This window comes from Harpegnathos saltator, unplaced genomic scaffold (assembly GCF_003227715.2).
Source record: "Harpegnathos saltator strain DR-91 unplaced genomic scaffold, Hsal_v8.6 scaffold179, whole genome shotgun sequence".
Taxonomy (NCBI): domain Eukaryota; kingdom Metazoa; phylum Arthropoda; class Insecta; order Hymenoptera; family Formicidae; genus Harpegnathos; species Harpegnathos saltator.
This window is the reverse complement of record NW_020229960.1, coordinates 196,886-223,633: the sequence shown is the minus strand read 5'-3', so window position 1 is coordinate 223,633 and position 26,748 is coordinate 196,886. Positions and strand designations below refer to the sequence as shown.

The 26,748-nt window shown below is 32.9% G+C and overlaps 7 protein-coding genes and 1 pseudogene across 19 annotated transcripts; 4 read left to right on the top strand and 4 right to left on the bottom strand.

The window, feature by feature from the left end:
• The first annotated feature begins 429 nt into the window (after positions 1–429).
• Positions 430–2,186, top strand: LOC112588248 (putative nuclease HARBI1). 4 transcript variants are annotated; one of them, XM_025297483.1, is made up of 5 exons: positions 434–787; positions 855–990; positions 1,096–1,261; positions 1,522–1,927; positions 2,060–2,184. In XM_025297483.1, the coding sequence occupies exons 3-5, from the start codon at positions 1,181–1,183 to the stop codon at positions 2,164–2,166; spliced, it is 594 nt and encodes a 197-aa protein (XP_025153268.1). In that variant the 5' UTR covers positions 434–787; positions 855–990; positions 1,096–1,180; the 3' UTR covers positions 2,167–2,184. The 4 variants fall into 4 exon arrangements, 3 of the variants coding, with proteins under 3 accessions (XP_025153267.1, XP_025153266.1, XP_025153268.1); XM_025297482.1 differs by having other exon boundaries at positions 430–787; positions 855–944; positions 1,522–2,186; XM_025297481.1 differs by having other exon boundaries at positions 430–787; positions 1,104–1,261; positions 1,522–2,186.
• A 562-nt stretch (positions 2,187–2,748) lies between these two features.
• On the bottom strand, positions 2,749–5,202 carry LOC112588251 (uncharacterized). 2 transcript variants are annotated; one of them, XM_025297487.1, is made up of 4 exons: positions 4,885–5,191; positions 4,519–4,633; positions 3,628–3,803; positions 2,749–3,260 (listed from the first exon to the last, which is right to left on the bottom strand). In XM_025297487.1, the coding sequence occupies exons 1-3, from the start codon at positions 4,985–4,987 to the stop codon at positions 3,734–3,736; spliced, it is 288 nt and encodes a 95-aa protein (XP_025153272.1). In that variant the 5' UTR covers positions 4,988–5,191; the 3' UTR covers positions 2,749–3,260; positions 3,628–3,733. The 2 variants fall into 2 exon arrangements, with proteins under 2 accessions (XP_025153272.1, XP_025153271.1); XM_025297486.1 differs by lacking the exons at positions 2,749–3,260; positions 3,628–3,803 and adding an exon at positions 3,810–4,287 and having other exon boundaries at positions 4,885–5,202.
• Positions 5,203–5,572: 370 nt separating this feature from the next.
• On the bottom strand, positions 5,573–8,269 carry LOC105184515 (paraplegin-like; annotated as a pseudogene).
• A 514-nt stretch (positions 8,270–8,783) lies between these two features.
• On the top strand, positions 8,784–11,138 carry LOC112588245 (uncharacterized). Of its 3 annotated transcripts, XM_025297476.1 has the most exons (5): positions 8,785–9,004; positions 9,311–10,015; positions 10,624–10,740; positions 10,822–10,885; positions 10,952–11,138. In XM_025297476.1, exons 2-4 carry the CDS (start codon positions 9,336–9,338, stop codon positions 10,841–10,843), a joined length of 819 nt encoding a protein of 272 aa, XP_025153261.1. In that variant the 5' UTR covers positions 8,785–9,004; positions 9,311–9,335; the 3' UTR covers positions 10,844–10,885; positions 10,952–11,138. The 3 variants fall into 3 exon arrangements, with proteins under 3 accessions (XP_025153262.1, XP_025153261.1, XP_025153260.1); XM_025297475.1 differs by having other exon boundaries at positions 8,786–9,004; positions 10,822–11,138; XM_025297477.1 differs by lacking the exons at positions 10,624–10,740; positions 10,822–10,885; positions 10,952–11,138 and adding an exon at positions 10,443–10,530 and having other exon boundaries at positions 8,784–9,004.
• Positions 11,139–12,287: 1,149 nt separating this feature from the next.
• Positions 12,288–14,567, bottom strand: LOC112588244 (putative nuclease HARBI1). 5 transcript variants are annotated; one of them, XM_025297472.1, is made up of 6 exons: positions 14,279–14,566; positions 13,649–13,849; positions 13,306–13,563; positions 12,985–13,200; positions 12,631–12,799; positions 12,291–12,482 (listed from the first exon to the last, which is right to left on the bottom strand). In XM_025297472.1, exons 1-6 carry the CDS (start codon positions 14,409–14,411, stop codon positions 12,365–12,367), a joined length of 1,095 nt encoding a protein of 364 aa, XP_025153257.1. In that variant the 5' UTR covers positions 14,412–14,566; the 3' UTR covers positions 12,291–12,364. The 5 variants fall into 5 exon arrangements, with proteins under 5 accessions (XP_025153255.1, XP_025153256.1, XP_025153257.1 ...); XM_025297470.1 differs by having other exon boundaries at positions 12,288–12,799; positions 14,279–14,567; XM_025297471.1 differs by having other exon boundaries at positions 12,288–12,799; positions 13,649–13,831; positions 14,279–14,567.
• A 1,220-nt stretch (positions 14,568–15,787) lies between these two features.
• Positions 15,788–18,470, top strand: LOC105189069 (inhibitor of growth protein 1). The gene is made up of 3 exons (XM_011150922.3): positions 15,788–16,072; positions 17,098–17,301; positions 17,374–18,470. Exons 1-3 carry the CDS (start codon positions 15,937–15,939, stop codon positions 17,949–17,951), a joined length of 918 nt encoding a protein of 305 aa, XP_011149224.1. The 5' UTR covers positions 15,788–15,936; the 3' UTR covers positions 17,952–18,470.
• Positions 18,471–19,667: 1,197 nt separating this feature from the next.
• Ubc6 (ubiquitin conjugating enzyme 6) lies at positions 19,668–24,029 on the bottom strand. Of its 3 annotated transcripts, none has more exons than XM_019844078.2 (4): positions 23,019–24,029; positions 22,032–22,112; positions 21,734–21,938; positions 19,668–19,829 (listed from the first exon to the last, which is right to left on the bottom strand). In XM_019844078.2, the coding sequence occupies exons 1-4, from the start codon at positions 23,060–23,062 to the stop codon at positions 19,674–19,676; spliced, it is 486 nt and encodes a 161-aa protein (XP_019699637.1). In that variant the 5' UTR covers positions 23,063–24,029; the 3' UTR covers positions 19,668–19,673. The 3 variants fall into 3 exon arrangements, with proteins under 3 accessions (XP_019699637.1, XP_019699638.1, XP_011149221.1); XM_019844079.2 differs by lacking the exon at positions 23,019–24,029 and adding an exon at positions 22,576–22,982; XM_011150919.3 differs by lacking the exon at positions 19,668–19,829 and adding an exon at positions 20,242–20,682 and having other exon boundaries at positions 23,019–24,015.
• A 1,130-nt stretch (positions 24,030–25,159) lies between these two features.
• Positions 25,160–26,656, top strand: LOC112588256 (uncharacterized). Its single transcript, XM_025297492.1, has 2 exons — positions 25,160–25,510; positions 25,573–26,656. Exon 2 carries the CDS (start codon positions 25,591–25,593, stop codon positions 26,173–26,175), a length of 585 nt encoding a protein of 194 aa, XP_025153277.1. The 5' UTR covers positions 25,160–25,510; positions 25,573–25,590; the 3' UTR covers positions 26,176–26,656.
• Positions 26,657–26,748: the final 92 nt, after the last annotated feature.

Sequence of the window (26,748 nt, the reverse complement as noted above, 5' to 3'; positions counted from 1 at the left end):
TAATTTTAAATAAATTTTCTTTAATACTCTTTATAAATGAACCTTTAAGGACGAGTATTTCGTTATTTTGTTGTGCCTATAAGCTACGACCATCTTACGATTTTCAAAAGGTTCATTAATTTCTGTCCTTAAAGAATTAAAAATCCTTTATTAACCATTCTTTATTAATCTTTATTAAACTAGGTTAAGATTATAATTTTAGTTATTTGAAAATCACACGTCAAGTCAATTGTAATAATTATACCTTCAGAAATTTATTATTAATAACAAATAGAGGTGTAGAGATAACACAGGATCTTGATAAGCGTTTCAATAAATTTTTATATGAAAAAGGAACAAACCAGTTATCTCAGAATAAAATCCTGTAGAAATACTTCTCTTGACATGATCGTCTTTTGTTTCATTCTTATAGACTTCTTAATAGCGTTTTTCATTGGGAAAATGAGTGCGCACTCAATGCGCACTAGTCGTGGACGATGTGGTTCATTGGGAATTTCAGTGCACATTAAAATCATGCGTCGTGTTTCATTGGAAAATGTAGTGTCGAGTTTTTGCACTTTCGTGCACAAATTCGGCACGAGCTCGGAGAGATGGTGTCGGTTGAGTGCAAAACATGGCGGCGCAGAACAGAGATGTTTTGAATGAACAAACGTATGTGATAATTTCGGATTTCCTTTCATCTTCATCCAGCAGTGATGAAGATGAGTATTTTCTTCGAAATCCGAGGCGAATTGTTCCTAAAATGAAAAACTTTTTGCAAATAGTACATCAATATTCCGATCACGACGTAAGTTTATTGTTATAATTTAGCTTGTGAAAATAAAAGTAGAAAGTAATTTTTATTTTTGTTGTAGTTCAAATCCCAGTTTCGAGGGCAACAGCATATGATATTATAAATAATTTCGAAAATTCGACGTTCTATTCTGGTGATACAAGCCACGGAGGTATTAAACCGTCCTCTGCTGAATCACACGTTTTATCTTTTTTGTGGTAAATTTTACATATACATGTATAGTTTTTAATTCATCCACCACTCATATTATATATATATATATATAATATTAAAAAGATTTCAAAAAATATTACTTTGTATAGGTTTGCAGGAAATAAAGTGTGCTTAAGAGATGTTGCACAAAGATTTGGAGTATGCGCTACAACGATTTTTCGACAAAATAAAAAAATGATGGATTTTCTATGCGATATAGCTGGAAACGTCATCAAATTTTCTGACAAAGAAAATACTGCAAACGAATTCCTTCAAGTATGTATATTTAATTAATGTATTTTAATGAAGCTAAAGCTAGCAGCCGATTCATAGCTGAATTATGAAAGCAGTAGTTTTTAATTATTATTTAATAAATGTCAATTTCTTGTTAATTAATTATTTAATGCTAAAAATTTTTCTATTATTCTTTAGTTCTAAACAGTGCTTATGCGAATTTGCTACTAGTTTCAGCTTTATTGTATTTTATGTATGTTTTTCTAATGAGTTATTTAATGTATATGTATATAAAATTGAAGATTGCAGGATTTCCGAAAGTTCTTGGCTGCATTGATGGGACTTTCATTAAAGTCCGAACGCCAGCCCACAAAATAAAATCGACATATGTAAATAGACATGACATCCCTTCGATAACATTGCAGGGCATATGTGATGCTCGAAAGAGATTTATAGATACATTTACAGGAATCCCGTCGAAAATTCACGATGCGCGCGTACTCAAATTATCAGATATATGCGACGAGTTGCCAGGAATATGTGAAGGCGGAAAATATCACATTCTAGGCGATGGAGCGTATCCAATAAGAGAATGGCTTATTATACCATTTAAAGACTACGGAAATCTGTCTGCAAAGGATAAACAATTTAATAAAATGCTGTCTGCGACTCGAGTATTGATCGAGAATGCGTTTGGACTGTTGAAAGGTCGTTTTCGACAATTAATCGAAGTAGATCTACATACTGTTGATAAAATATCAAAATTTATTACATCATGTTGCGTTTTGCATAACTTATGCATAGACAACAACGATAACTTTGATGTTGATATTGTTATAGAAAACAATGAAGATTATAATAATGAAGGCAGAGGTGAACAAGAAGCTCTATTACGAAGATTAGGGGAAGTAAAAAGAAACCAATTGATGAATGTACTTTTTCCATGAAATAAAAATTAATACAATATGAAATTATCAAACGTTTATTTGTCCTGTGGCAAATAAGTACATACTTTCCAATAAAAAGCAAAACATATAAAAACAAAACATATTTTTTTTATAACACGTACATATTAATTATTTTTTCAAAATTCATATATTATATCTCTTATTTATTTCATAAACATGTAATTTTTTAACATACACGCTTTTTCAAAAAGTTTGATTGTAAAATTAAATAACACTGTTTTAAAATTAAATAACACAATAAGTTTACTTTATACTGGTTCATACTTAATAGTCTGAGCAGTACTATATCTTTCGTAAAGTGCGAAAATCAAAATATGCATACGCTAATATTAAAAACCAGTAATATTAAAAACAAAGACATACAATTAGTAAACGTACAAAATTATAAGAGAAAAAAAATAATTAAAATTATATATCACATCCAGCGTTTTAGTTAGGAACTTTCATATTAACATATGGTTCAGGCTGATTTTACATTAGTCTTTCTTTGGTTTTTTTTAATATTTGCTTGTTTCTGTATCATCTTACTTTAGTTCCCACTACTTTTGTTTGGCGAACAACTCCCGTATTAAATTCAACTTTTCTTGGTGACGTCTTTCTTTTGCCGCTTCTTTATTTTTCCAGTATTCCATCCTTTTATCAATATCACTTGGTTTCGATTTTTTTGTCTTCGGTGGTGAGCTATCAGTAGAATGTGTAGAGGCACTATCATTGCAGATTTCTTGTATTCAATTTAGGATATTTAACGCTCCTTGCATTTCGCAACACCTCGGGCTCAATACTATCGTCCGAATGAGCAATTTTACGCAATTCTTCTTCGAATGGTACATCCTCTCTAGAGCTGCCTGATTTAGAGTTGTTCTCAACTGCTTATTTTTTCCTTTTGAGAACGGTTTTATACCGATTTTCAACTTGAAGAGGAGTTTTTAATACGTCCAACATCGTCAGCATATCTTTTGAAATTTGCGCCCACATCAATTTTTTAGTTTTGAATTTTTTCATGGGACCAATATCCGACATATATGTTTCATATTTATCGAGAAGAAACGATGTTCCTGAATTGCTCCAGTAATCTGAAAATCACGTTGTTTAATGATTAATACAATAGTCTACATTATAGCACCAGTAAACCTATTAGTAGGTATTACAATAATGTAAAAATTTTGTGAAGTCAAAGATTTTAAAAAATCTTTTATATTTTATATTACATTTTTCATATTATATTTATTTCATTTATATTATATTTATATATATTCTATTATACATATATATTGTATGTATTTTATTTGTTAATAACATATTTAGATTATATTTATTAACGTATCATTCTTCGTTTCGTATCGTATTCATTTTCTGCTCGAATATAACAAATACCATATTTTATAGTACATTATCATAGTGCTATGAATAGTCGTAAATGCTTTATTAAAACAGATTTACCGCTACTCTTCTTTCCTTTTTTATCGTACTCCTGCGATTGTGATTCATTCTGATCATATTCCTGTGATTCAAAGGATTCAAACATGAGTGCTTCATTTTCTTTATTCTACTCCGATAGCTGATCTTCATTGCTGCGATTATCACCATGAATATTCGCGTGGAATATCAATTGTTCTCTGTAATACAAAATATATTGACATTTTACACTGCCATATACAGGGTGAGTAAGGATCCTCTGCAACAAACTTAGACAGATTGTTTGGAAAGTCATTCTGATTAAAAAATGTCATATGAATATAGATCCTATTCTTAATATTTACAGACCTCAAATGTTCGACAGAATTTGACAATCACTGCTACGATGGTGTAATAAAAGTAATCAGATTCAGAATAAACACTTTGAACAACTCCTGTAAACTGTCCGCAAGGATACTTGAAGAAATAAATGCAAATTCATTTCATAACTGTACATGTCACCTAAATTTTACAACTTCTGTAACTATGTAAATATTAAGAATAGGACCTGTGTTCATATAACATTTTTTACTCAGAATGACCTTCCAAACAATTTGTCAAAGTTCGTTGCAGAGGTCCTCTGACTTACCCTTTTTTTTAATTTTTTTTCTGTTGTGTACATTTGAATTCTGTAGAACTTTGATTCTTTGAAGAAATAATGAAAAACAAGATTGCTTGGAATTAATATATGTATATAAGAAACTGAAGAGTTCCTGTTTACCCTAAAGTAAACTTACTTATTTTTTTAAAGTAAACTTGTAAAATAAAATGGTAATTATATTTTATAAAATAAACTTTGCTCTTAACTTCTTAATGTGCTTTTTCGGAAGATTTTGATAGCTTGCAATTAATACATCTCAAAAAAATTTTACTTACTCATCTTCAATCACTCGAGATATTTCTTCAATTTTCTGATTTTCGCTTCCATGTAGAACACACAATCCATTTTTAATCACAAGTTTTATATATTGTATGCTATAGGTATCGTCATCTGAAATTAATTGACACAAGAATCAATAATATTCAGTTAATATTCTTTTATGTATATATTTTTGAATATCAAATGAATTGTGTTTTACAAGCTTTACAAGGGGTTATATATGCATTCAAGTTTTTCGAGTAGACAATATCCAAAAACTATTATGTACATAAGTACATATGTCTTTGCCGACAATTTATTTATACTACGGGAATAACCTCAAAATCCAAAATCATGCAAGTCCTATATAATTCTATACTTACTCATTATTTTATTGTATAACTCTGTTTCGCTTGATAGAAGTTTTAACGAGAGCATGTCATTATTGACTTTGAAAGAAATGCTTAATTCTTCTGATTGTTCCATAGTGAAGTTTACGTTAATGCATATATTTTCTTTCAATCCGAGGCGAATCGGTTCTTATGCGCACTCATCAAGTCATGAGTGTTTCATTGGGCGTGCAAAAAAACTTGCACTGTCGGTAAACTCGGGTAGTGTCGCCTAAACTCCACGAGTTCTTAATGCGCACTCAGTGCATCCCAATGAAAAACGCTACAGGATTGAATTAACTTGACATAAATTGTTACGGCGCACAATTCAAAACTACCTGAAAATATCCATAGAATTTTATTAGAGTTTCTGTCACTATTTGAGAACTTCATAAATATTTGAGAAATAGAATCAGTGCATATATCATGCGACAAAAAATAAAATCGTTTAAAAATAATTTTGACACAATTTTATGTTCTAATAAAATTTGCAGTACTGTCAAAATATTTCGTAAAAAGGAAAAAATACTAGAGAAAGCTATATTTAATTTGCAGTTTGATAAAACCTTGAAAGTACACTACAAAGAGATTTACAAATTAGTCATTGGTATATTACAGTACGTGCTAGATGGAAAAAATTGTAATCAATATGAATAAAAAGATAAAATTAAAAACAATAAGATAACTCTGAGATATTCGTAAAATCTACGGATAATTTATTAAAATTAAATACAAGTGTATTTTTACGTATTATGTATTTAAAACAATTCCGACCTATGTAGATAATTGATCAGCATTTCACTGACGATCCAAGAACGTACTGCTTTACTGTTATGCAAATTATAACATACAATGACTATGTTTACACGGCTTCTAACTTCGACTTAAGTAACGCTGTTATAACTCCTACTTAAGGTAAGTTCCATTTACACATTCAGGCTTATCTTATTCTCGAGAAATGGATTCAAAGCGTTAGAAAAAGCTATACAATTTCGTTCACGTATTTTCAATGTTAGATATCATAAAAAAGAGTGTAACGGAATCACTACAGAGATTAATTGGACTAATTATCAGACATATAATGTGTGTCATTTACTTCACAAATATATTTATATATGGTACCGCTGAAACCAGGTGTGAGATAAGCTAAGTATCCCGAGCACTTCGAAGGTTTGTTTTTCAAAGATATTTTCTTGAGATGAGTCTTGGAAATTTATCTCTCCTCTAATCTGGGAAGATCGATTAAGATGTGTTTGTCAAATCTGCCGGGTCGCAATAATGCATTGCCCAATACGTCCGCCCTATTCGTTGAAGCTAATATAATAACATCTTATTTCGAAATCAATCCATCCATTTCTACCAGAAGTTGATTTAAGGTTCGTTCGAACTCGCTATTAGTAATTCCAAATGAACTGTCTGAACGTTTCTTGCTGATTGCGTCAATTTCATCGATGTATATTATACTTGATGCTCTAAGAGGAAGAAAGAGATTAGGAAATAAATATGTTAATATTATTAAAACGGATCACTTAGAAAAAGATGATAAGACGATCGAACCTTTTCTTGGCCTCTTTGAATAAATCCCTAACTCGAGCGGCTCCTAAGCCACCAAATACTTTGATAAATTCAGAACCATTCATAGATAAGAATGGTACACTTGCCTCAGTCATCACAGCTTTAGTTAAGGTTTTACCGCAACCAGGAGGTCCCAAAAGTAGGGCGCCTGAAAAATAAAATTACATAATTAGATCTTGTATTATATAAAATATACTTATGAATATTAATTTTATATAAAATAGATTCTCAAAATATATAATCAAGCAAAATATGGTGGTAAGAACTAGTGTTGCCGGTCAAATGAGATTTAACACCTTGACAAAAAATGAATGAAAATGTATAAAATTTCTTCATAAAATAATATTTTTTAATGTATCGCTTGATCAACAGTAGTGACTTTTGTTTATTTCCACATTTTATTTAGTTAATTCTGGACATATTTAGTTAGTAACATACTTTACATATTTAATATTATATTAGTAACATTCTAAATATATTTAGTCTTACCTTGAGCTATTTTAGCATCAAGCTCTTTGTAACGCTCAGGTTGCTTAAGATAATCAACAAACTCCATCACTTCTATCTTAGCTTCTTTCAGTCCAGCTACATCTGCAAAATGTACACCTTTACCTTTTCCCATAAATGGCTCAACCAATGTGAATGTTGCTTGTTTCATCTGTGAGATAAAATAAACCAAGGGGATAGAAAATCATTTCTTGAAGAAAGTGAAGAAAGCAACAGCTATCAACAGAAGCAACATAAATCTTATGATGCTTGCTATAAATTCTGTTTTTCTTTCATATATAATTTGTACCCCATGACCTGAAATATTTTAGATAAATGTAAAGTATGTAAAGTATAAAAGATTCCATATAGTTTTGCATAAATATTTTACTTACCAGCTTTTAAACCAAAACTTTTTTCCACCTTTCTCAGTTTTTCTTCAAAATGCTCAATGTTTGGAACAGACATGTAGTATCTATTATTTCCCTTAATAATAGCACCTTCATGAACCAAACTTATAACATATTCAATATTAGGATTCACAAGAACAGCCTCAACCTCCTCTTTGCTCAACATGTTATATATAAATTCATTCCAGGAGGTAGATGGTATAGGCTATTTAAACATCCGTGATTATTAATATTTCATATCTTCAATGATTTCTATGATCCGTAATGATTAATAAAAACTTACTTTTATATCTGTACCTATCTGTTGTTTTAATGCAATCAGAAGAATATATAAGCACAAACAACATAAAAAATATTACGAAGAAGTACTTTCATTTCCTCATTTTGATCAGGTTCCTTATCTGGATTCTCAGAACCAGATTCTTTTAATGATTGTTTGTTAGAATTGCTACATGTTGGCTGTGTTCCAATATTCACTGCCAGCACTGAAAATCTATATAAAGCTAGCGGCACACGGTGCTTGTTTTCGAGCTGGAATGCTTGCTAGATGAAAATACTGCGTTGTGATTGGTACATTTCCGAAGATGGATGGAAATGCACCAATCAGAACGTAGTATTTTCATTCAGCAAGCAATCCAGCACGAAAACAAGCACCGTGTGCCGCTGGCTTAATATACGTGACACAAACTATGTATTTTCAGTACTGGTAGTGAATTTTGAAACACAGCCTTTGTATTAAAATAGGTTTGTTCGCGTCGCACACTCCAACATGCTCCTATTTGCCCCAATGTGTTCGAATCCGTTTGCGTTACCGGAAATTATATGGCGACCAAGCGTTCGCGTCGCACTGGAGCATTCCTCAAGGAGCAAGTAGGAGTGTGATCCATTAAAGCTAAGACTCCATGCATGCGGTGAACTGCGGCAAACGGTTGCGGTGACCAATCAGGAGGGAGGCGCAAGTCCGGTTGCGGCAAGCTCCGGCATGCCTCTGTCTCCTGATTGGTCACCGCAACCGTTTGCCGCAGCTCACCGCATGCATGGAGTCTTAGCTTTACCCCAGCTTCGGAGGTGGTGCAGTTTGGGCAGAAACAGTTTTGTCATGAGCGCATGCGCAATTGTAAGATTTAAAAAGAGAGATCGTCTATATCTCTATTCTTTTCTCTTTCAATCTCTCTTCTTCTTGATCCTCCTCCTTAGTTTATAAAAAGAGGGATGTTCAGGATGTTAAGGTTCCGAGCGATTAATGTGAACTCCTCTTATTGAAGAATATAAGTATATGTATATTTTAAAAGAACTCAAATACAATAATACCGACACCGCAATTTATACTAAATATATCTCTTTACAAAGCTTAACGATCTACGACTTGTCTTTCGACTCGACTTGATTATTATTATTCGTCTCGACGTTCAATGGCAAAAAGCTAAAGGCAAAAAGCTCCGTCTTTCTCCGTGCGTCTCCTTTTATCCTTTTCTCCATCCGTCTATCTGATCTCTAAGGACCGGCCTTTCTCCCGTGGCTCCCCCGGAATAGACTGGTGCTGTCCTCCCTCGTCTGTATCTTATACAATCATTAGTTTACTTTTGCGAAAAAGAATGCAAAAAAGTACGACTAAATTAAGAAAACGTGTATTAAATATTCAGGTATTTAAAATGTCTTGCATAAGATTTTAGTTGATTGCTGAAATATGCATTTTTATAATTAATTAACTAACAGTAAATTCAAAATAGGTTAAGTGATTTTATTTTAGGACAATTTGTGTGACTTATGTTTATATTTTATTTGAATTAATATGTGAGCAAAAATGTAATATTTTACATACGACATATTATTCAGTAACTTGTGATTAATATATTCCAACATTATTTGTTTTAAAGTTATTTTAACCAGTTAAGAAGTGTTCACTTACACAACTATTGTATTTAATATTAATGATTTTTTTGTTATAGTCTTCAGCAAGACAAACAATCCATAATGGCTGAATCTAATCAGAAAATTATGATAGCACACCCGAATGCTAATTCTTTAATAACAGGATCTATGATTCCAAAGAACTCAGCTATAAAAGTCATGCCAAAAATATTGTCATTTAAATTAGTTAAGCCTCAAACACCAAATACTTCTGCCGTAACTCACACAACGGATTTAACACAGTACTTAACCACAGTGCCTTTGATGAATAAGATGAGTCCTTCCAGTATTCAGTTGCATGAAAGTCCTTCCATTACAGCAGCAAGCTCTACGCAGCATACAGATACAATTATGAGTTCATTGGATTTTTCGATTGTAAACTCAGATTCTTCCACAGTTATGGAAAAGGAACTTATGACAGATAATGAAAAAGAGAATGATTCTGTTTTCAACAGTGTTTTCACCAGTGATAGCCATTTTATTTGGAGTCATAAAAGTATAATGTTATTTTTCTCAAAATATGAAGAACATGAGAAAAAGTTTCAAAAACAGAAATATCAAAGTAAGGAGGCTATGTTTCAAGTATTAGCAGAGTCATTCCAAAAGAAAGGTTATATAAATGCTACCAAAAATCATATGAAAAATAAATTTAAATTATTGAAGAAGAAATGGGATATACATATTAAACGGACCACTGGAAAAAACAGCTCTGGAAAAGGCACAAAACCTCTTCCATATGAAAAGTAAGTTTTATGTTCATTCTGTTTCTTGTATTTGTCATAATTTTAAATGGAATACTTTCAATTGATATTCAGAAAACATGAAAGTTTTGAAGATATCTAAAAGATATGTTTTAAATATTTTCTAAGAAAAGATATTTTTAAAAAATATCTAAAAGATATCTTTTAGAAATATCTTGAAGATATCTATAATGAGATATCTTTTACATATCTTTAAGATCTCGATGTTTTCTAGATCTTAATATGTCCTTAAATATCTTTCAAATAACTTAAGTATATTTTTTGATACCTAAAATAAAATTTGTAAACGTTTTAAAATATCACGTCTTAAAGTGTAAGATGTTTTTTTACATTTCATCGAAATATGTAAAAGATATCTTAACTTGTTGCATAAAGTATCTTTTAAATCTCTAAAAAATATCTTTTTCAGAAATACAAGACATCTGGAGACATAGCAAAATATCTTTTAGAAGTCTAAAAGATATCTTTATGTCTATTTGGGCAGTTTAATCATCTTTCTTTTTTGATATTTTTGCTTTCTTTTTGTTATTTTCGAAATATTTAAAGTATATATATTTAATCACTAATGGATTGTATACTTTTCCTTATAGAGAAATGATAAAAATATTTGGAAAAAGTCATAGTGGAGTGCCACTTATTGTGGCTAGTCGTAATGGAATTATTTCTCAAAAAGAAATTTTGCAAAACGTCTGTCAAAATTTGTCTGAGTGAGTAATGATCTCTCTAAAATACATTTTTAAATTCTTGTCTTCATTTAGATAAGTAATTAAAAGTATTATCTATTATAGAAATGAGAATGAAGAGCAATAAGAGCAGATTTCTTCTGTACTACATTCACCGAATCCTGTAACTGTAGGTACCAATTTAAATCTCTTGTCATCGAGAAACAAATCGAGAAACCAAGGAGCAATGTTTCAGTTCCGACATTATCGACTAATAGCAGCAGATCATCAATGACAGGTAGCAGCTGCTCCTCTTTAACAAATACAAGAGTAAAAGTACGAGATGGCAAATTAGCGCTTACTTTGCAATCAGTCAAAGAATCCATTTGTGCCGTGTTACAAAAAGAAAGTGATGATAAACAAGAAATACGCACAAAATTTCTAACAGAGCTTCAAAAATTTAACGAATTGCAAAAAGAACGAAATATCATTCTGCAAAAACAACTTATGGTACTTGAAAATTTGGCCAAAAAGATAAATCCAACAGAGAAAGAATTATTATTATATGACTGAAAACATTGAAATAATTGTTAGATATAAACATATATTTTATTTGACTATATTTAAAACAATGTTGGTTATGTTTTTAGTTTTTGATTAAGTATAAATATTTAATTTCTCAAATTTTTATTTATTCGTTTTCTGTTAATTTTAATGGATAGCACGATAAGACTTCGTATTAAACTTCTCGAGAAGTCAAAGTTAAGTTTACTCGATTGAGTTTTTTTTACATAATAAAGCAATATTATTTATTTTCAGTATGTAACGTAAAAATCAGTTGCTGATAAAGGATAAGAACTATTACAATTTCTTTTAATCATCAGTCATTTTTAGTCAGTTTATTGAAATATTACACACGTGCATTATATATTAATTGTATTTATTTTTTGTGAAAAAATTATTAGAGATATAAAATATATGATATTAAAACAAACTGATGTGTGGATAACTGATATGTATTGTTGAAAAGAATTTTTTTGTTCAGAGACATTCTATAATCACAAATAAAACTTTAATATAATATTTAAGAGATTTTATTATCTTTCTTAACTTCTAATATGAATAATTTAATATAACGATTGTTAAGATAACGATCATTATGTTAAATTGTTCTTGTGTAAAAAAATTAAATTAAAATACATATACAAACATATAAAATAAATATAAAATATAGATATGTATTTTAACTTTGCTATATATACATATAGAATACTTAAAAAAAGTAGAACTTATTACAAGAAGTAATCATCTTCTCATGGCCACTTTTTAAGGTATATCCAGACAAATATGTATGAGCACATGATATATATAAACATAAATATAAAATAATCAATTGCTTTTTTTTACAATAAGCGCGTACAAAATTCCAGAACGTTAAAAGTGTAATAAAACGCAAAAAAGGCAAAATATCTTGCAAAAACAATATAGCGATATTAGAGAAAATGGTAAAAAGAATATACCTAAGAAAAAGAATTATCATATGAAGACTGAAAACATAGATATTGATGTAAGATATAAACATATTATTTATTTAACGCTGAACTTTTATATATTTATATATATATATATATCATATAGTCATTAAAATTTGTCTTAATATATCTCTACTCTACGTTGAATCGTCTTTGGAACAATTGTCGGCATAGTTCATCTCTGAGATCACAACCACGTCGTTCATCAACAGGATTTTCATTCCTATCTTCTGGCAGGACATGGGGTAACAACACCTGTGCATTTATATCAGCATGATTGTCGTCTTCGGGTTCTTCCATGTATTGCATATCATTAAAGTTAGCCATATTATGAAGGACGCAACAAGCGAAAATGAATTTAACGATGAACTGCATGTTCCTCAGCTTAAGGAAATATAATTGCCTGAAACGTTGTTTCAATACTCCAAATGTGTGTTCTACAGAGATTCTGCACTGACTATGTATACGATTAAAGTTTCTTTGGGCCTGTGTAAGATGTCCATTATCCCGATATGGAGTAATTAATTGAGGAAGGCATGGATATGCAGCGTCTCCAAGAATTATGTTTCCGTCTAAAAAAATTACATTTGCTTAAGATAAACATCAAAAGTTAAATAAACATTCACGATAAAGTATATGTTAACTAAATATATTAACTATATATTAACTAAAATATATTAACTAAATTAAACAAGAATAGAGATATTCGACTAAAACAATAATACAATAATTGTTTATGATTATTATGTATTCATACTGTGACAGAGTGCTGGTAAGTCTTCAGCCAGACTAGAATTTGCAAATACTCTTGCATCATGCACTGAGCCAGGATATCCAATTAACACATCTAAGAACTTGTTCTGCTCATTAACTGTTCCCTGCATGTGAATGGAAAAATAATGTTTTTTATTGATATAGGCTACTGGGTCTTCAGAAGGTTTGTCTATACGGATGTGTGAACCATCAATAGAACCTATAACAGGAAAGAAATATTAATTAAGTTATATCATTACCCACACTAAATTACAAAAATGTAAGTTTAAATTAAGTACATCATCAGAAAAAATTACATTATTATCAATTATTCCTGGAAAATTTTTATTTTCTACATAGTATCTCTGCGTTTTCTGCTTTTCTGCCTCAGTGGGATACCGAATAAATTCATTTCTTAAATTATATAAAAACTGTGTGACTCTTTGTAACACTGATTCAAGGGCACTAAGAGACAAATTAAATTTATCAGCAACATCCCTGAAACTTGCACTTTGATGCCCAGCAAACCATAGAAAAGTAAGAATGTGTTTTTCAGCCGAAACTACTTCAAATCCTCCATGTCCTATATAAAATATTAATTATACTTTATTTAAAATAAAATGAAAAACTTATGATATTAAATCTTCAATTTAAAAAACAGTACTTACCTCCTAGATTTCTAAAATGTGCCCAATAACTAAATCTGTCCACCATGCTTCTGAAAAGCATTTTTTTTAAACGATAATGCATAATAAATTCTTCATCGGTATACATTGGCACTATTTGTTCAATATAATTAGTTATGCATGTTCTACGTCTTCTTTGAATGATACCTTCAGCCATTTCAATAACTGCATTAATAGCAATATCTACAAATTACATAAAATCAAATAAAAATGCACTAACTATTTAAGGAAATGACGGTATTATACAGAATACCCCCCTCACCTTCAATTTTGACGAAAAAATATTTAATCGACGCATTTTTGCAAGAGAAACAACTTTTCTATTTGAAAAAATCGTCGCTCTGTCTTGTGGAGTGAGATATAAATTGTTAAAGTTGATGACAATTTAGGTTAGGAAATCTGTCACGGAGGCGACAGATAAGATTCCGACAAAGATTTTTTCAAATAGAAAAGTTGTTTCTCTTGAAAAAATGCGTTGATTAAATATTTTTTCATCAAAATCGGAGGTGAGGGGAATATTCTGTATAATTACCGAAAAGACAAACTAAAACTAATAATGTTCAGAGGTTATAGCAAATAAGGTTAGGATGTCACATCTTCATCAATACTCACTCTCTATTTCATCGTCGTTCTCATTGTCTTCCACAAATAAATCACAAATTACAGCTAAAGGTAAAAGATTTTCATTAATTTCATTCATAATTAATATATTAAAGCCAATGAGAAAATCTTCCAATGGATCCATGCTGCGAGTTTAATTTGCATGTTTGCATGCATCTTAAAAGAGGAGAAACTGCTCCAATCCGTTCGTGTCACTGAGTATTGGTGCACATGAACTCATCTGCTCCAACCACCATCTTATCCGTGATCCAAATGCTCCCTGGTGTACACTGGAGCATGCGACGCGAACAAACCTAAAGGCTCGTCTACAATAGCTGTAAGAGTAAAGCTAAGACTCCATGCATGCGGTGAGCTACGGCAAATGCTGCGGTGACCAATCAGGAGGGAGGCGCAAGTCCGGTTGCGGCAAGCTCCGGCATGCGTCTGTCTCCTGATTGGTCACCGCAGCCGTTTGCCGGAGCTCACCGCATGCATGGAGTCTTAGCTTTAGGCTGTAAGGCTGTAACGTAAGCTGTCAGCGAATTAAAATATTTCATTTCGCGTCTTGCAACCTTACAGCCTTACTCTTACAGCTAATGTAGACGAACCTTTACATTATCAAACTTTGGGGAAAAGTTGAATACTCCTATATGTTATTGCACAGTAGTGCAGACTGTACAGTGTGAATTTCCTTGCATATTTTTCTAAAAGCCTGAAAAAATAGTGTTGAAGTGACACTTTCTTACCAAATATATCAACATTTGTATCCTATACATGTAAAATTTGTAAAATTTGTGAGCATAAACATTACATTTGATGTTATCGTGAATTAAAAATTAGCTAGCTAAATCTGTTGATAAGCATAAAATATAAGTACCAGTCAAAATATACAAAACAATGAATACTTGCATGATAAGACACGGCGAGAAATAACCTATTCGATCCATTCTTATGTGCACAGCTTAAATATTTAACGTCAAGAAAAACTTTCTTTTAGGGGTGAAAATATGCATTCTTGGATAGGAAATTAAATATTTGGCTGAACGTTAAGCCAGCGGTACACGGTGCTTGTTTGTGTGCTGGGTTGCTTGCTGGATGAAAATACTGCGTTCTGATTGGTGCATTTCCATCTTCTATCTTCGAAAATATACCACATGTAATCTTTGTTTTCAATTATTATAAAAACTTATTATTTCCCAAACGTTAAAAACATTACAGACGTGTTTCCCAAATAATTTTATGTTAATTAAAAATTAAAAAAAATGTTTTTTTCATTGTCTGCTAACTTAACGCTTAATTAATTTTTATTAATTGCTACTAATAAACTATTATTTCTCAAACTATGAGACTATGTTCCTAAACTTCCTTAAATGATTCCTAAATGATATAAAAAGAAAAAATTAGAAAATCTTCATTTTGTCTGCTAACTTCACGGCGGTAGCAGCGTGCTCTACGCAATGTCATCTCACGCATGCGCTGTAGCGTCGCAATATATTGCATCTAGCAACTTTGATCGTACCAACTGTTTGAGATCTGTTGAGTGGTGTACTTCGCATAAATAATACAGAAAATTGAAGAAGCGACTTTGGGACGTAGCTTCGTCGTGCGTCATCGTTGTGTATCTGTGGCGTTTGAAGGAAAGTCAACGAGAGAGGAGCAACAACACGACGATGTTGAACCAGGCGGTGGTCGAAGCTCTGTACTCGGCAACGTACATTGAAAACTACCTGGATTGTGTGGAAAATCTACCGAACGACTTGCAAAGATATGTCTCCCGTCTACGCGAGCTAGACGCTACATGTCAAAGTAATTGATTGAATCCGCAATCACAGAATATCTTAACATTCCGATTTTATATTTTCTCGATCTTCAACGATACTTGTTGCTTTTTTGTGAATTTTCTAACAGATGTTAACGTCTCGTGTATATCAGAACCAGATTTCATGTTGTCAACAACGTCCATGTTTAGAACTCGAGCTGTAGACGTAACAATGCCTCCTAAAAATGAAAAAATTTAACAGATGTATGCAATATTTCTCCTTTATCTTTTTATATATCTTTTAGATAACGGTATCTTCTTTTTATTTTGGAGAATAACTTGTAAACAAGTTTTGATATGGAAAGCTAAGAAAAATCATTTTCTTTGTAAATCTAATGAAAAATTCCTGAAAAATATACTTTTGAAAATAATATATTATAAATCTTGGAATCAAACAGTTGAATAAAGAAAAAATATATAAACATATATTTGATATATATGAGGCTTTGTTATAGAATTATATAAAAGAAAGAGAAAAGCAACAAAGATGAAAAGTAGCCAATGATATTGATATAGACCCATATTCAGAACATGCTTATAACTATGTTAGTATGCTGTTAACTAATCAGAAGGCATATTGCGTGGCTTTTCATTGGTTAACAGCGCGCTGACATGGCTACAAGCGTATTCTGAATATGGGCCATAAACTTTTGATGTTATGTTATATTTACTATTTTGAATCGTTAAAAGTCAATCAAACTTATATCAGCATCAATTTATTACTACATAATATAACTTGAAAGTAAATCGTTGTTAGTATAATTTTTAATCATGATTTCTATATGTAATAAAATATAACATAAACTACTCTCTTTTTCTCTGTATATATAAGAAACTATATATAGGGATCTTTAGAAGTAATATCTCTCTCTCTATATTCATGAAATCGATTATGATATAAATTGATTGTCTAACTCAGAGAAGAATCTCTGGTACATTTTATCATATTTTACTGAATATGATATAATTATATTTAATATTTTTTATATTTGTATTGTCATCTATATGACAGCATATCTACGTGAAGTAGATCAACAGCAAGAAATATTGCGCAGTGATTCAGACATGGCAGCTAAGAGAAGAGCATTGATGAGAATACAACAAGCTCTGATTGCAGCGCAAGAAATTGGTGATGAAAAGTTAAACATTGTTCAACAAGTACAAGACCTCATAGAAAATAAGGCCAAACAGTTGGAGTTAGATTATCAAAATTTAGGTAAGTTATACCGTATAACTCTTGTTTCTATGATTTAACATATCATTCTTATAATATTTTATTGCTTTATAGATTTTGGTAAAGAACAAGAATGTTCCGAGTCTGCCCGTGAATCAAATATCAGTAGCAATACAAATAGTGCGAGTCACGCAAATAGCACAGAACGTCAACCAAAGCGTGCCAGAAGAACAAGAACTGAAACTTTGATGGAGTCGGCACATTCTATGGACATGTTAGTTATGACAGAGACAAGATCTTCAGCATTGCCCAGCACAAGCAATGGTAATCAAAAGAAGACTACTGCAGCTGCTACTGGTAAGAAGAAGAAAAGAAAATCTCGGCAAGGCAATCAGCAGAATCAGCATCGTGAGGACACACCGCCACCACCGGAGGATGATCTCGCTATCGATCCTGATGAACCCACTTATTGTTTGTGTGACCAAATATCTTATGGAGAGATGATTCTCTGTGACAATGATCTATGTCCTATAGAATGGTTCCACTTCTCTTGCGTCTCATTGACCACAAAGCCTAAGGGTAAATGGTTTTGTCCCAAATGTCGTGGTGATCGGCCTAATGTCATGAAACCAAAAGCGCAATTCCTCAAGGAGCTGGAAAGGTACAATAAGGAGAAAGAGGAAAAGTCGTAGCAGGAGGAAAATGCAGAAAAGTTTAGAAGTTTCGGCAAAGTTAATTGGACTTGATTCAGAAAAATTTCTTCAGAGAATAGAAATTTTGATCTTAAAACTGTGAATTAAAATTTCATATTCTATTGAAATCTCGGCTTATTGATACATATATGTACATGTTTCTGTAAAACTCATGTGACAAAGTCAATCAGCCACTGAAGGATGATGATATTGATTATTAAAAGCGCCATCATTACTCTTTTAACTGTAAAAACATAAACATCTCATGTTTCTAAGTCGTAGGTAATAATTGATTGTATATTACACATTATTGTACATACGACATAATATTAAACTGGGTCATAGATTTTATTTTGAACATGCTTCCAATGTCGATATTGACCAATGCTGGTTTAATATTTTCATTGGTTTGACATTAATCATTATAGAGATACTAAATAAAATAATTCATATGTGTTGAGTACACAATGTAAGTTTATTTTCATGTTCAATGTTGGTTTCATTAAAAATGAAAGAGAATATATAAATATAAAAAGCACATCATCGAAAAACTTAAATATTTTATTATTAAAATAAAAATTTATTAAAATAAACTTAAAAAATCAACAAAATTTAAACAATTTTCTGTGTTAGTAAAATTATTAAAGATGAACTCATAGAAATACGTAACTTCTTTCTTGCAAAATTTATTAATTCGATACTATATTGAATATGACATTCATTTACAATTTAACGCAAGCGTGATTCCCTATCGATAAATGTCGGATCCGAAATTAGTTACACCATGTTCTTAGTTTGTGTTGTTACATGTAGTGAAAAGAGACTTTTCACAAGCGAATTACAAACTTTCATATCCTTTAACATGAATATACTTCAAGCTCGTCTACACTTGTAAAACAGGCTCTCTCTTACGTGCGGGATGAATTATATAGTAAAACGTTTGTACGAACGTCATCTTTTTATCTTTGTTTGTGTGTTTCGCCAGAAGAGCGCCTAAAGCCTAATTATAAGAGCAGGACGATACATACTGGTACTTTAAGTGATGATCACATAAGTTCATAGTGCGAATCCGCGCCATTCCAGATTTCTACATTTTCATCTTTTTTGTCTGTAACAAAATGAAAGCCATAAAAGAAAGTTATAAGAATCACGTCTAATTTATATCTAAACGGACATGAATTAGAATATGAAATATTCAACAAAGCCTTCTATAATTTATAAGACAGCATATACGATTTGATCAAGAGATTATTGTTATCGCGTGATACGGGAACAATTTTTGTGTTAGAATGTACGATAGATTTCTCATGTAGGTTCCGTTTTTGACAATTTGAACTTTTCATCAATCAAGAAAGAGTCAAAGATAATTATAGAGCATAAGTCGCTCACAGCTAAGATAAATAATAAAAAATAAATCATATAGCACGAAAAGATACATTACAGAACAAACAAAAAATTGATCTCAGATTTATTACATTTTAAAATAGGTGATTTTATAATAATTTATTTTAGTGCAACTTTTGAAGTAATTCAAGAATTTTGCGATAGTAATATAATTAGAATAGATAGCTTGTATTTGGCATCTATTTTTTTAATAAAATAATTAAAACTGCTTGATATGAGAAAGAGAAGGAATGCTGTGTGATTTGCGTCCTTTGTATCAGATGCCATCAACGCTAAAGCCACGGGCGTATTATATTATAAGAAGTGGCATACTTAATGTCAGCGGAGATCTTCTGTGTGACTCTCTTGGAAATTTAACCAAGACTGTTCAACTACAGTGGCTACTCTCTTCTCATATTCCCGTTTATTCTCTTGGTACAATTGCGCCGCTAAAGAGTTGGCTGGCGAATTTGGGTTCGGTTCATCCAAAAGTGACTGTAACAAATAGTTTACACATTTTCTCAGCAAATCAAATACTCCTGATTTATATAGAGAAAGAATATATATGTATGTGTGTGTATATATGTGTATGTGTATATATATATATATATATAGACAAATGTAAACAGGAGTTAACGGATGGAAGAAACGAATATCGGGTTACAATAATTACTAGACTATAAAGTGAAATTATGCATTTATTATATTATTATTATCATTATTATGTATATATATTTTTATGTATGTATATATATATATTATATATATATATATATATATATATAAATGAATTTGTGTACTGAAGTACTAAATTCAATCGAAGTACAATTCTGCGCCGCCGAAAGGATCGTGTTCCTCCGCACACACAGAAAAAGAGAAACGAAAGAGAAAAGAAAACAAAGAAAAAGCCAAGTATTTTTCTTTTATATTCTAACATTTAATTACAGTACTAATTTCGTGTTCATCAGACATCGAAATAAATAAATATACGCAATTTCATAATAATTTATTATTCAACATTGTAAAAATTCGGTCTAACGTTGCACATCGTGGTAGTTCGATAGAGCTTTTCAGGAAGAAACATGCTAAGGTTCGTGTTTTTCTTTCTTTTTTTTTTTTTATTTAAACGTTAGCTCCTTGGTAAGGCTGCACGTTCTCCTCCGTATTTGATGGCTGTTGGTGGCTGACCGATGCTGCGACAGCATCGTGTTATAGCTCGCGACTAATCCACAAAACTCTGCTCCACACAAGCCTTCACTCGCTTCTCGTACTCGCGTCGATTCTCTTTGTACAGTTGCGCTGCCATTGAGTTGGCAGGTGAATTCGGGTTCGGGTCACTTAACAGCGACTGCAACCACATAAGTCGTACCCATTATACGGAGTATAATTTCGTTAAGCTCTTTTTTCTGACAAAGTGCATGGCCGTAATTATACAATGAATGGCACGAAATTGCGAATGCTTTCTTTTTCTTTTTCCCGTTTTTTTTTCTAATTCCTCTCTCTTTAATGCGAATACACGAAGAAAATGAAAATACATATCGGCGGACAATTATAAGATAGTCATATATGTAAGTGTAAAATTATGCAAGTGTTATGCACAAATAATTTTAAATCGGTATCATGTGATTAGACTTTGCTGAATTGCAACCGCTGTTAAGACAAAACGAACGATCCCTCCAGGCGTTTTTATAGTGTGTGATTAACAATGAACAACAAAAGTCTTTTGAAAACGATGAGAGATGGGCGAGTGACATTTTCACGAAAAAATAAGACAACACAGTGAGATATAGTTTGTATGAAATGAAAACACAAAGATACTTAATGTAAGAAAAATGTAGAATCTCCATATTTTATTTCATTGTTTATATTATTAAACATTTAATTGCCATGCAAAATAAATTTTAACTATCTCAATGCAATTTTCGAAAAAGAAAGTATATATTAGAATAAATATTAGATGCATCACCTATATATATTAATAGCATCAAGCTATAATTATAATATAATTTGATATTATGTATCTCTCTGACACTATATTGTAATAGAGTAAATCTCATTTCTTTTTTCTTTAAATATTTTAACGTGCAATATATCCATGTAATAATAATGGAATGAAAGAGAAAAGATACATGTCATGCTATAGAAAGAAAAAAAGAAAGGGAGAGAGAAAAGTTAGTTGTGTCCTTCATATTTTTAATATAATTATAACAAGAAAATATTAAAAGCAGCGTTATTATATGTATATATGCATATGTATGTATGTGTGTGTGTATATATATACATACACACAAAATATTGATTTTAAAACGCCACAACCTGACAAATTGAAACTCCGTATACTTACTTAAAAACCCTCACTTTAAGCTAAAAAGAAGTGAATTTAATGAAATTATAAGTACCTGTATAGATGTTAAGATAGCTGAGACATCGTAAGTAGGACTCCAACGATTTTGAAGTATGTCAAGACAAATTCCACCATCTGCATATACATTGGGATGAAACATTTTACTAACAAATCTCACTGTAGGTGGTTTATTTGGATATTCCTCCGTGAATTCTATTGTAAGCTTAAATGTGCCATCTTCGAATGGGGTATCATGTGGTCTAGAACAAAAATATAAGTGTTTTGTAATCTTTCACATAAGATCCACAAGTGGGAAGATTCGTAGAAACAAAATCAGAATGCCACTTTCTTACCCAAATATAACTGCATTCCATATCATAATATTATTGTCTGTCGGAGCACCTGATACTCCAGTAGGAGGATCTTCCTGTAATCTTTGTCAAAATAATAAACTTTTAGAACTTTGCATTATAAATAATCAATTCATATATACAAACATATATATCATGAAACTTTATCTAATCTTTACTAATGTGTATGTACTAGTACAGAATGATGTATCATCTATGTTTATACAGTAATATTTCATTTAAAAGAAAACAAACAGTATGTACTATTTTATGGATTATTCATTAGAAAAGTTGATGCAATAAAAAAAGAGCACAAGTGATTCAGCTAAAATGCAATGTTTATACATTGGGAAAATGTTCCTATTTATTTCAGACAGCTGTAAAGTTCAATTTCATTAATTTCTGAAAATAGGCTGCAAGGTAGTAATTTATATAACTCGCAGCTCGACATCCTTGTGAATGCTTTGTTACGACACAGTACTCGTGACAAGTTCGTCAAATGTCATACATCGCGCGAAAACTTTTTTATACGTTTGAAATCACACACCCCTATCCAATTTCATTACAAAGACAAACGTGAATCATTCCGGCTTAGTCGCGGACTCGTCTGCCGAGGATTCATAGATTGTTCCCGAGGTGATGATCAGGCGACCGCGTGTCGCAGATGGTGCCTGCTGGAAGTATCACGCACGGCGAGGGCGGTTTGTTTATCGAGTCAGGAGGTGGGGATGTGCTTGCACTTGACGGAGGGCAAGCGCGAAGAGAGACGTGTCATAAGAACGGCACGCTATCTAATAATAATCGTGGTGAAGCGACTGACGTTCGCGCTGAGAACCGCTAAGTTTGCCGCGGCTGTCGAAGAGAATCAAATCATATCGGGCGCACCAGAAGCCGTCGCGCTTACAATGGCGTTATGACGAGAGCGCGATCGAACGAGCGAACGAATAAACGGACAGATGGGGACAATGCGTTAATATCGGTATCAAGTACCTCTTGAAGTCTCGCATCAATCTTCTCCTCGCGGGGGTGGACATCCCTCACAAATGGGCTCGTCGCTTACTTTTTCGAGCGATGACGGTGATGGATCACGCGAGAGGCCCTCTCTCACTCTCTTTCTCTTTGACTCGTGTATGTGTATGTATGTGTAGATGCGTGCACACGCTGCGCCGGACGACGACGACGACGACGACGACGACGACGACGATGATGACGACCACCTTCCTCCTCCGCACCTTCCGCACGTCGGCTACCCAAGGGGCCAAGTCCGACGAAAGAAATCGCGGCACCCACACGCGTGTACAATCACACACGGAAGGGAAGGGTGTAGGAGGAAGAGCGCTCACTCGCGTCCGTATGCATGTACGTACAGATGATATAGCACGCAGAACGCGCGCGTTCTCTCTTACCACGCGCGCGCATGCACGCACGACGCACGCACACGCGACAGGCGAGGGTTATTTCTTACGAGGTTGCGGATTTGCGACGCGAGAGCGAGCAAGAGAAAGAAACAGAGAGGGGGGAGGGAGAGAGAGGAAAGTGGACTATGAAAGGCGCGAGAGAAACACAGAAAGAGATAGAGAACGAAGCTCGTTGGTTGTCTCTTCCTTCAATTCTTGTCAAGTCGCGTCCGTGAAGGTCGCCCTGTTTTCGATACCGTTATGGAAATGCACGAATTCGGTCCCACCTTGACGGCCTACGACGGCGCCGACTACGTTACGACAACGGTCACTCGTCGGTCTGCGTACCGACCCCGTTTACTTCGATCGAACGTGCGTATGTCTGGTCGACGTGGACTCGAAACTCGCTTTCTTTAGCCGCGGCGAAGAATCCCCGCCAACGTCGAGACCTTCACGCAGTCCACGATCGTTCTCGAGAAAATTAGCCTCGCCGACTGCCAAACGGTTTGCTCGACAGCTGGATAGAAGATTGCGGTGGGGATAGTGAAGTGAGCTGTCTCTGATTGTCTCGGAATGTCCGAGTGACGTCACCGACCGAGTAGAGTCGAAGTGGACTTCGTCAATGTGCATGTGTGCGCCTGCGCGTCAGTCTGGTGATCTTGTAACTTTTTCTCATGAGTGGAAATGTGAGGATGCGAAAAGTTTTGTCATTTCGTAGTTCAAAATTCAAATTTTGTATTTCAAAATTACATAACTAAACACAAAGTTACATCACTAATAATAAGATCGTTGAATTCATATAAAACCTCATTTCTCGCGTTTTCACTCCACTGCAGGGAGAAAGTTACACGATCGCTTTTCTATTTAGTTCGTAAAAACAGTCTAGACAACTTTTACGTCTAAGTCACCACATTTAGGGTGCAACCAGAGAGAAGCCTGAGAGCGGGCATGGCTGCATTAAAGCCAGCGGCATACGGTGCTTGTTTTTGTGCTGGATTGCTTGCTGGATGAAAATACTGCGGTCTGATTGGTACATTTCCATCCATCTTCGGAAATGTACCAAGCAGAACGCAGTATTTTCATCCAGCAAGCAATCCAGCACGAAAACAAGCACCGTGTGCCGCTGGCTTTACAGCGTTATCGAAAAGTTGGCTGATTCGAAGCGCCAACTGGGTCCATTTTTCATGGATATGAACTACTAAGCCAATGTCCACGATTTGTTGGTACTATTCCGTGCTATGTCCATAATTATTTGGTTCTGTTCTGTGCTATGTTCACGAGCGAGCTAGATTAGTTAGATAAAAACGGAGAATCGGTCTTTGTCTCACCACCAGCGAATAGACAATCGCGACGATAAACTGAAGCGAGCCAGTGGTGCGATTCTGTAACTCGTTATTGGAGTTAACGACACTTTCGTTATCGTTGCGCAGCTTTTCTACGGTATACAAAAGCTGCGCAACGATAACGAAAGTGTCGTTAACTCCAATAACGAGTTACAGAATCGCACCACTGGCTCGCTTCAGTTTATCGTCGCGATTGTCTATTCGCTGGTGGTGAGACAAAGACCGATTCTCCGTTTTTATCTAACTAATCTAGCTCGCTCGTGAACATAGCACAGAACAGAACCAAATAATTATGGACATAGCACGGAATAGTACCAACAAATCGTGGACATTGGCTTAGTAGTTCATATCCATGAAAAATGGACCCAGTTGGCGCTTCGAATCAGCCAACTTTAGAGTCCCTATAGTAAGAGTCTGGCCAATGTTCTATTTGGATACAAAATGGCTACTATACCTGTACTGCACCTACTGTAATCTCGGTTTCACGCGTGCACATGCAAGTGATAACATAACATCATTTCATCTTGGAAAAAACTTCCAACATAATAAGAGGACTATTTATAAAGATATTTATAAAAATATTTTAAAAATGACTGGTTGTTGCATACCGGGATGCAGAAATAGAAGCGAAAATGGCTTCTATATGAAACGTTTTCCAATAAGTAAAGAACAAAAAATTATATGATTGAAACAAATTGGAAGAGAAAACTGGAAACCGAAACAATATTCAGCAATTTGTGAGGTAAGCATATAATTATATCAAATAATAAACAAAACATGTTTCTCATCTAATTGTATTTGTAGGTTCATTTTACTAAAGAAATGTGGGAAGAACCGCGACAGGATGGTTCCAAGAAATTAAAAGCACAAGCAGTGCCAACAAGTTTTCCTCATACAAAAGTAATGTCAGAATATTTCGATGGAAAAATAAAGAAGTTAAAATATAATAAAAACAACGATGAAAATAATGAAGAACCTACAAGCATTGTATTCAATTGTTCTCAAGTTGTAAGTAATGTTGATGAAGAGCATCCTGCAATAGAGAATAATTCATGTCCACCATTTATTGACAATGTTGAAGTATATGATCAGATGATACATGGCAATACTCATTTATTATCGTTAAGTGAAAATAATGTAAATAATGAGAACACAAATGTGCCTGCAACTACATCCTCATCAATATTCAATGTAACATCATCTACATTGGAATATGCTTTAGAACAAATAACATTATTACATCAAAAGCTGGAACATAAAGAAACAGAAGTAAAACAAATGAAACAACAACTTGAGATTGCTAATAAAGTACTTAAGAAATGTGACAAAACGCGAGAAACTCTCATGAATCGTATTAGACGATACAGAAGTACAAATAAGCTACGTGTAGAAAACACTTTGTCATAATCAACACAGTTACTCCAAAAAGTGTTCAACAATGATCAAATTGAGTGGTTAAAATCAAATTCAAGCAATCGACGTGTGTACAAGTGGTCTAAAAAAACTATTAAAAAAGCTATTCGAATAAAATTCTCTTGTACTAATAGTGGTTATCAAGAACTGATTAATCAAAAGATTCCATTACCATTAACACACACTTTAAGAAGAAGTCTTTACCCCAGGAATAATAGATGATATTTTTCATGCCATGAAAGAGAAAATTCAACAATTTGAAGATGACAGACAACATGATTGCGTACTTGGCGTTGATGAAATGTCTCTTACACCTGGTGAACAACTTGATCCTTGTACAAATTCAACTTTAGGGTTTTCTATTATTCCCAACAGTCATGATAACTCCTATACATTTTCCTTATAATATAAACAGGAAGTTTCTTTAATTCTGCTCATCTTAATATCTTTGTTATCTGAAATTATAGTAATATTAAAATTATCGAAATATTAAAATGAACAGAATAAAATAATTATTCCGTATGATTTCATTTTCCCGATGAATATCCTAGTTTCATTTTCCTATGA

Excerpts from the sequence above, each read along its gene's own strand:
- LOC112588256 (XM_025297492.1), top strand. The coding sequence starts at position 25,591 with ATGTGGGAAGAACCGCGACAGGATGGTTCCAAGAAATTAAAAGCACAA.
- Ubc6 (XM_019844078.2), bottom strand. The coding sequence starts at position 23,062 with ATGTCCACCCCCGCGAGGAGAAGATTGATGCGAGACTTCAAGAG. Across the intron at positions 22,113-23,018 it reads TTGATGCGAGACTTCAAGAG|ATTACAGGAAGATCCTCCTA; the intron begins GTACTTGATACC and ends ATTTTGACAAAG. Across the intron at positions 21,939-22,031 it reads TGGAATGCAGTTATATTTGG|ACCACATGATACCCCATTCG; the intron begins GTAAGAAAGTGG and ends TTTTTGTTCTAG.
- LOC112588245 (XM_025297476.1), top strand. The coding sequence starts at position 9,336 with ATGGCTGAATCTAATCAGAAAATTATGATAGCACACCCGAATGCTAAT. Across the intron at positions 10,016-10,623 it reads AAACCTCTTCCATATGAAAA|AGAAATGATAAAAATATTTG; the intron begins GTAAGTTTTATG and ends TTTTCCTTATAG. Across the intron at positions 10,741-10,821 it reads GTCTGTCAAAATTTGTCTGA|AAATGAGAATGAAGAGCAAT; the intron begins GTGAGTAATGAT and ends TATCTATTATAG.
- LOC112588244 (XM_025297470.1), bottom strand. The coding sequence starts at position 14,411 with ATGGATCCATTGGAAGATTTTCTCATTGGCTTTAATATATTAATTATG. Across the intron at positions 13,564-13,648 it reads ACATTTTAGAAATCTAGGAG|GACATGGAGGATTTGAAGTA; the intron begins GTAAGTACTGTT and ends TATTTTATATAG. Across the intron at positions 13,201-13,305 it reads AAATTTTCCAGGAATAATTG|GTTCTATTGATGGTTCACAC; the intron begins ATAATAATGTAA and ends TTCCTGTTATAG.
- LOC112588248 (XM_025297482.1), top strand. The coding sequence starts at position 1,181 with ATGATGGATTTTCTATGCGATATAGCTGGAAACGTCATCAAATTTTCT. Across the intron at positions 1,262-1,521 it reads CTGCAAACGAATTCCTTCAA|ATTGCAGGATTTCCGAAAGT; the intron begins GTATGTATATTT and ends ATAAAATTGAAG.
- LOC112588251 (XM_025297486.1), bottom strand. The coding sequence starts at position 4,987 with ATGGAACAATCAGAAGAATTAAGCATTTCTTTCAAAGTCAATAATGAC. Across the intron at positions 4,634-4,884 it reads GTTATACAATAAAATAATGA|ATGACGATACCTATAGCATA; the intron begins GTAAGTATAGAA and ends AATTAATTTCAG. Across the intron at positions 4,288-4,518 it reads TCTCGAGTGATTGAAGATGA|AATCAAAGTTCTACAGAATT; the intron begins GTAAGTAAAATT and ends ATTTCTTCAAAG.
- LOC105189069 (XM_011150922.3), top strand. The coding sequence starts at position 15,937 with ATGTTGAACCAGGCGGTGGTCGAAGCTCTGTACTCGGCAACGTACATT. Across the intron at positions 16,073-17,097 it reads GCTAGACGCTACATGTCAAA|CATATCTACGTGAAGTAGAT; the intron begins GTAATTGATTGA and ends TCTATATGACAG. Across the intron at positions 17,302-17,373 it reads GTTAGATTATCAAAATTTAG|ATTTTGGTAAAGAACAAGAA; the intron begins GTAAGTTATACC and ends ATTGCTTTATAG.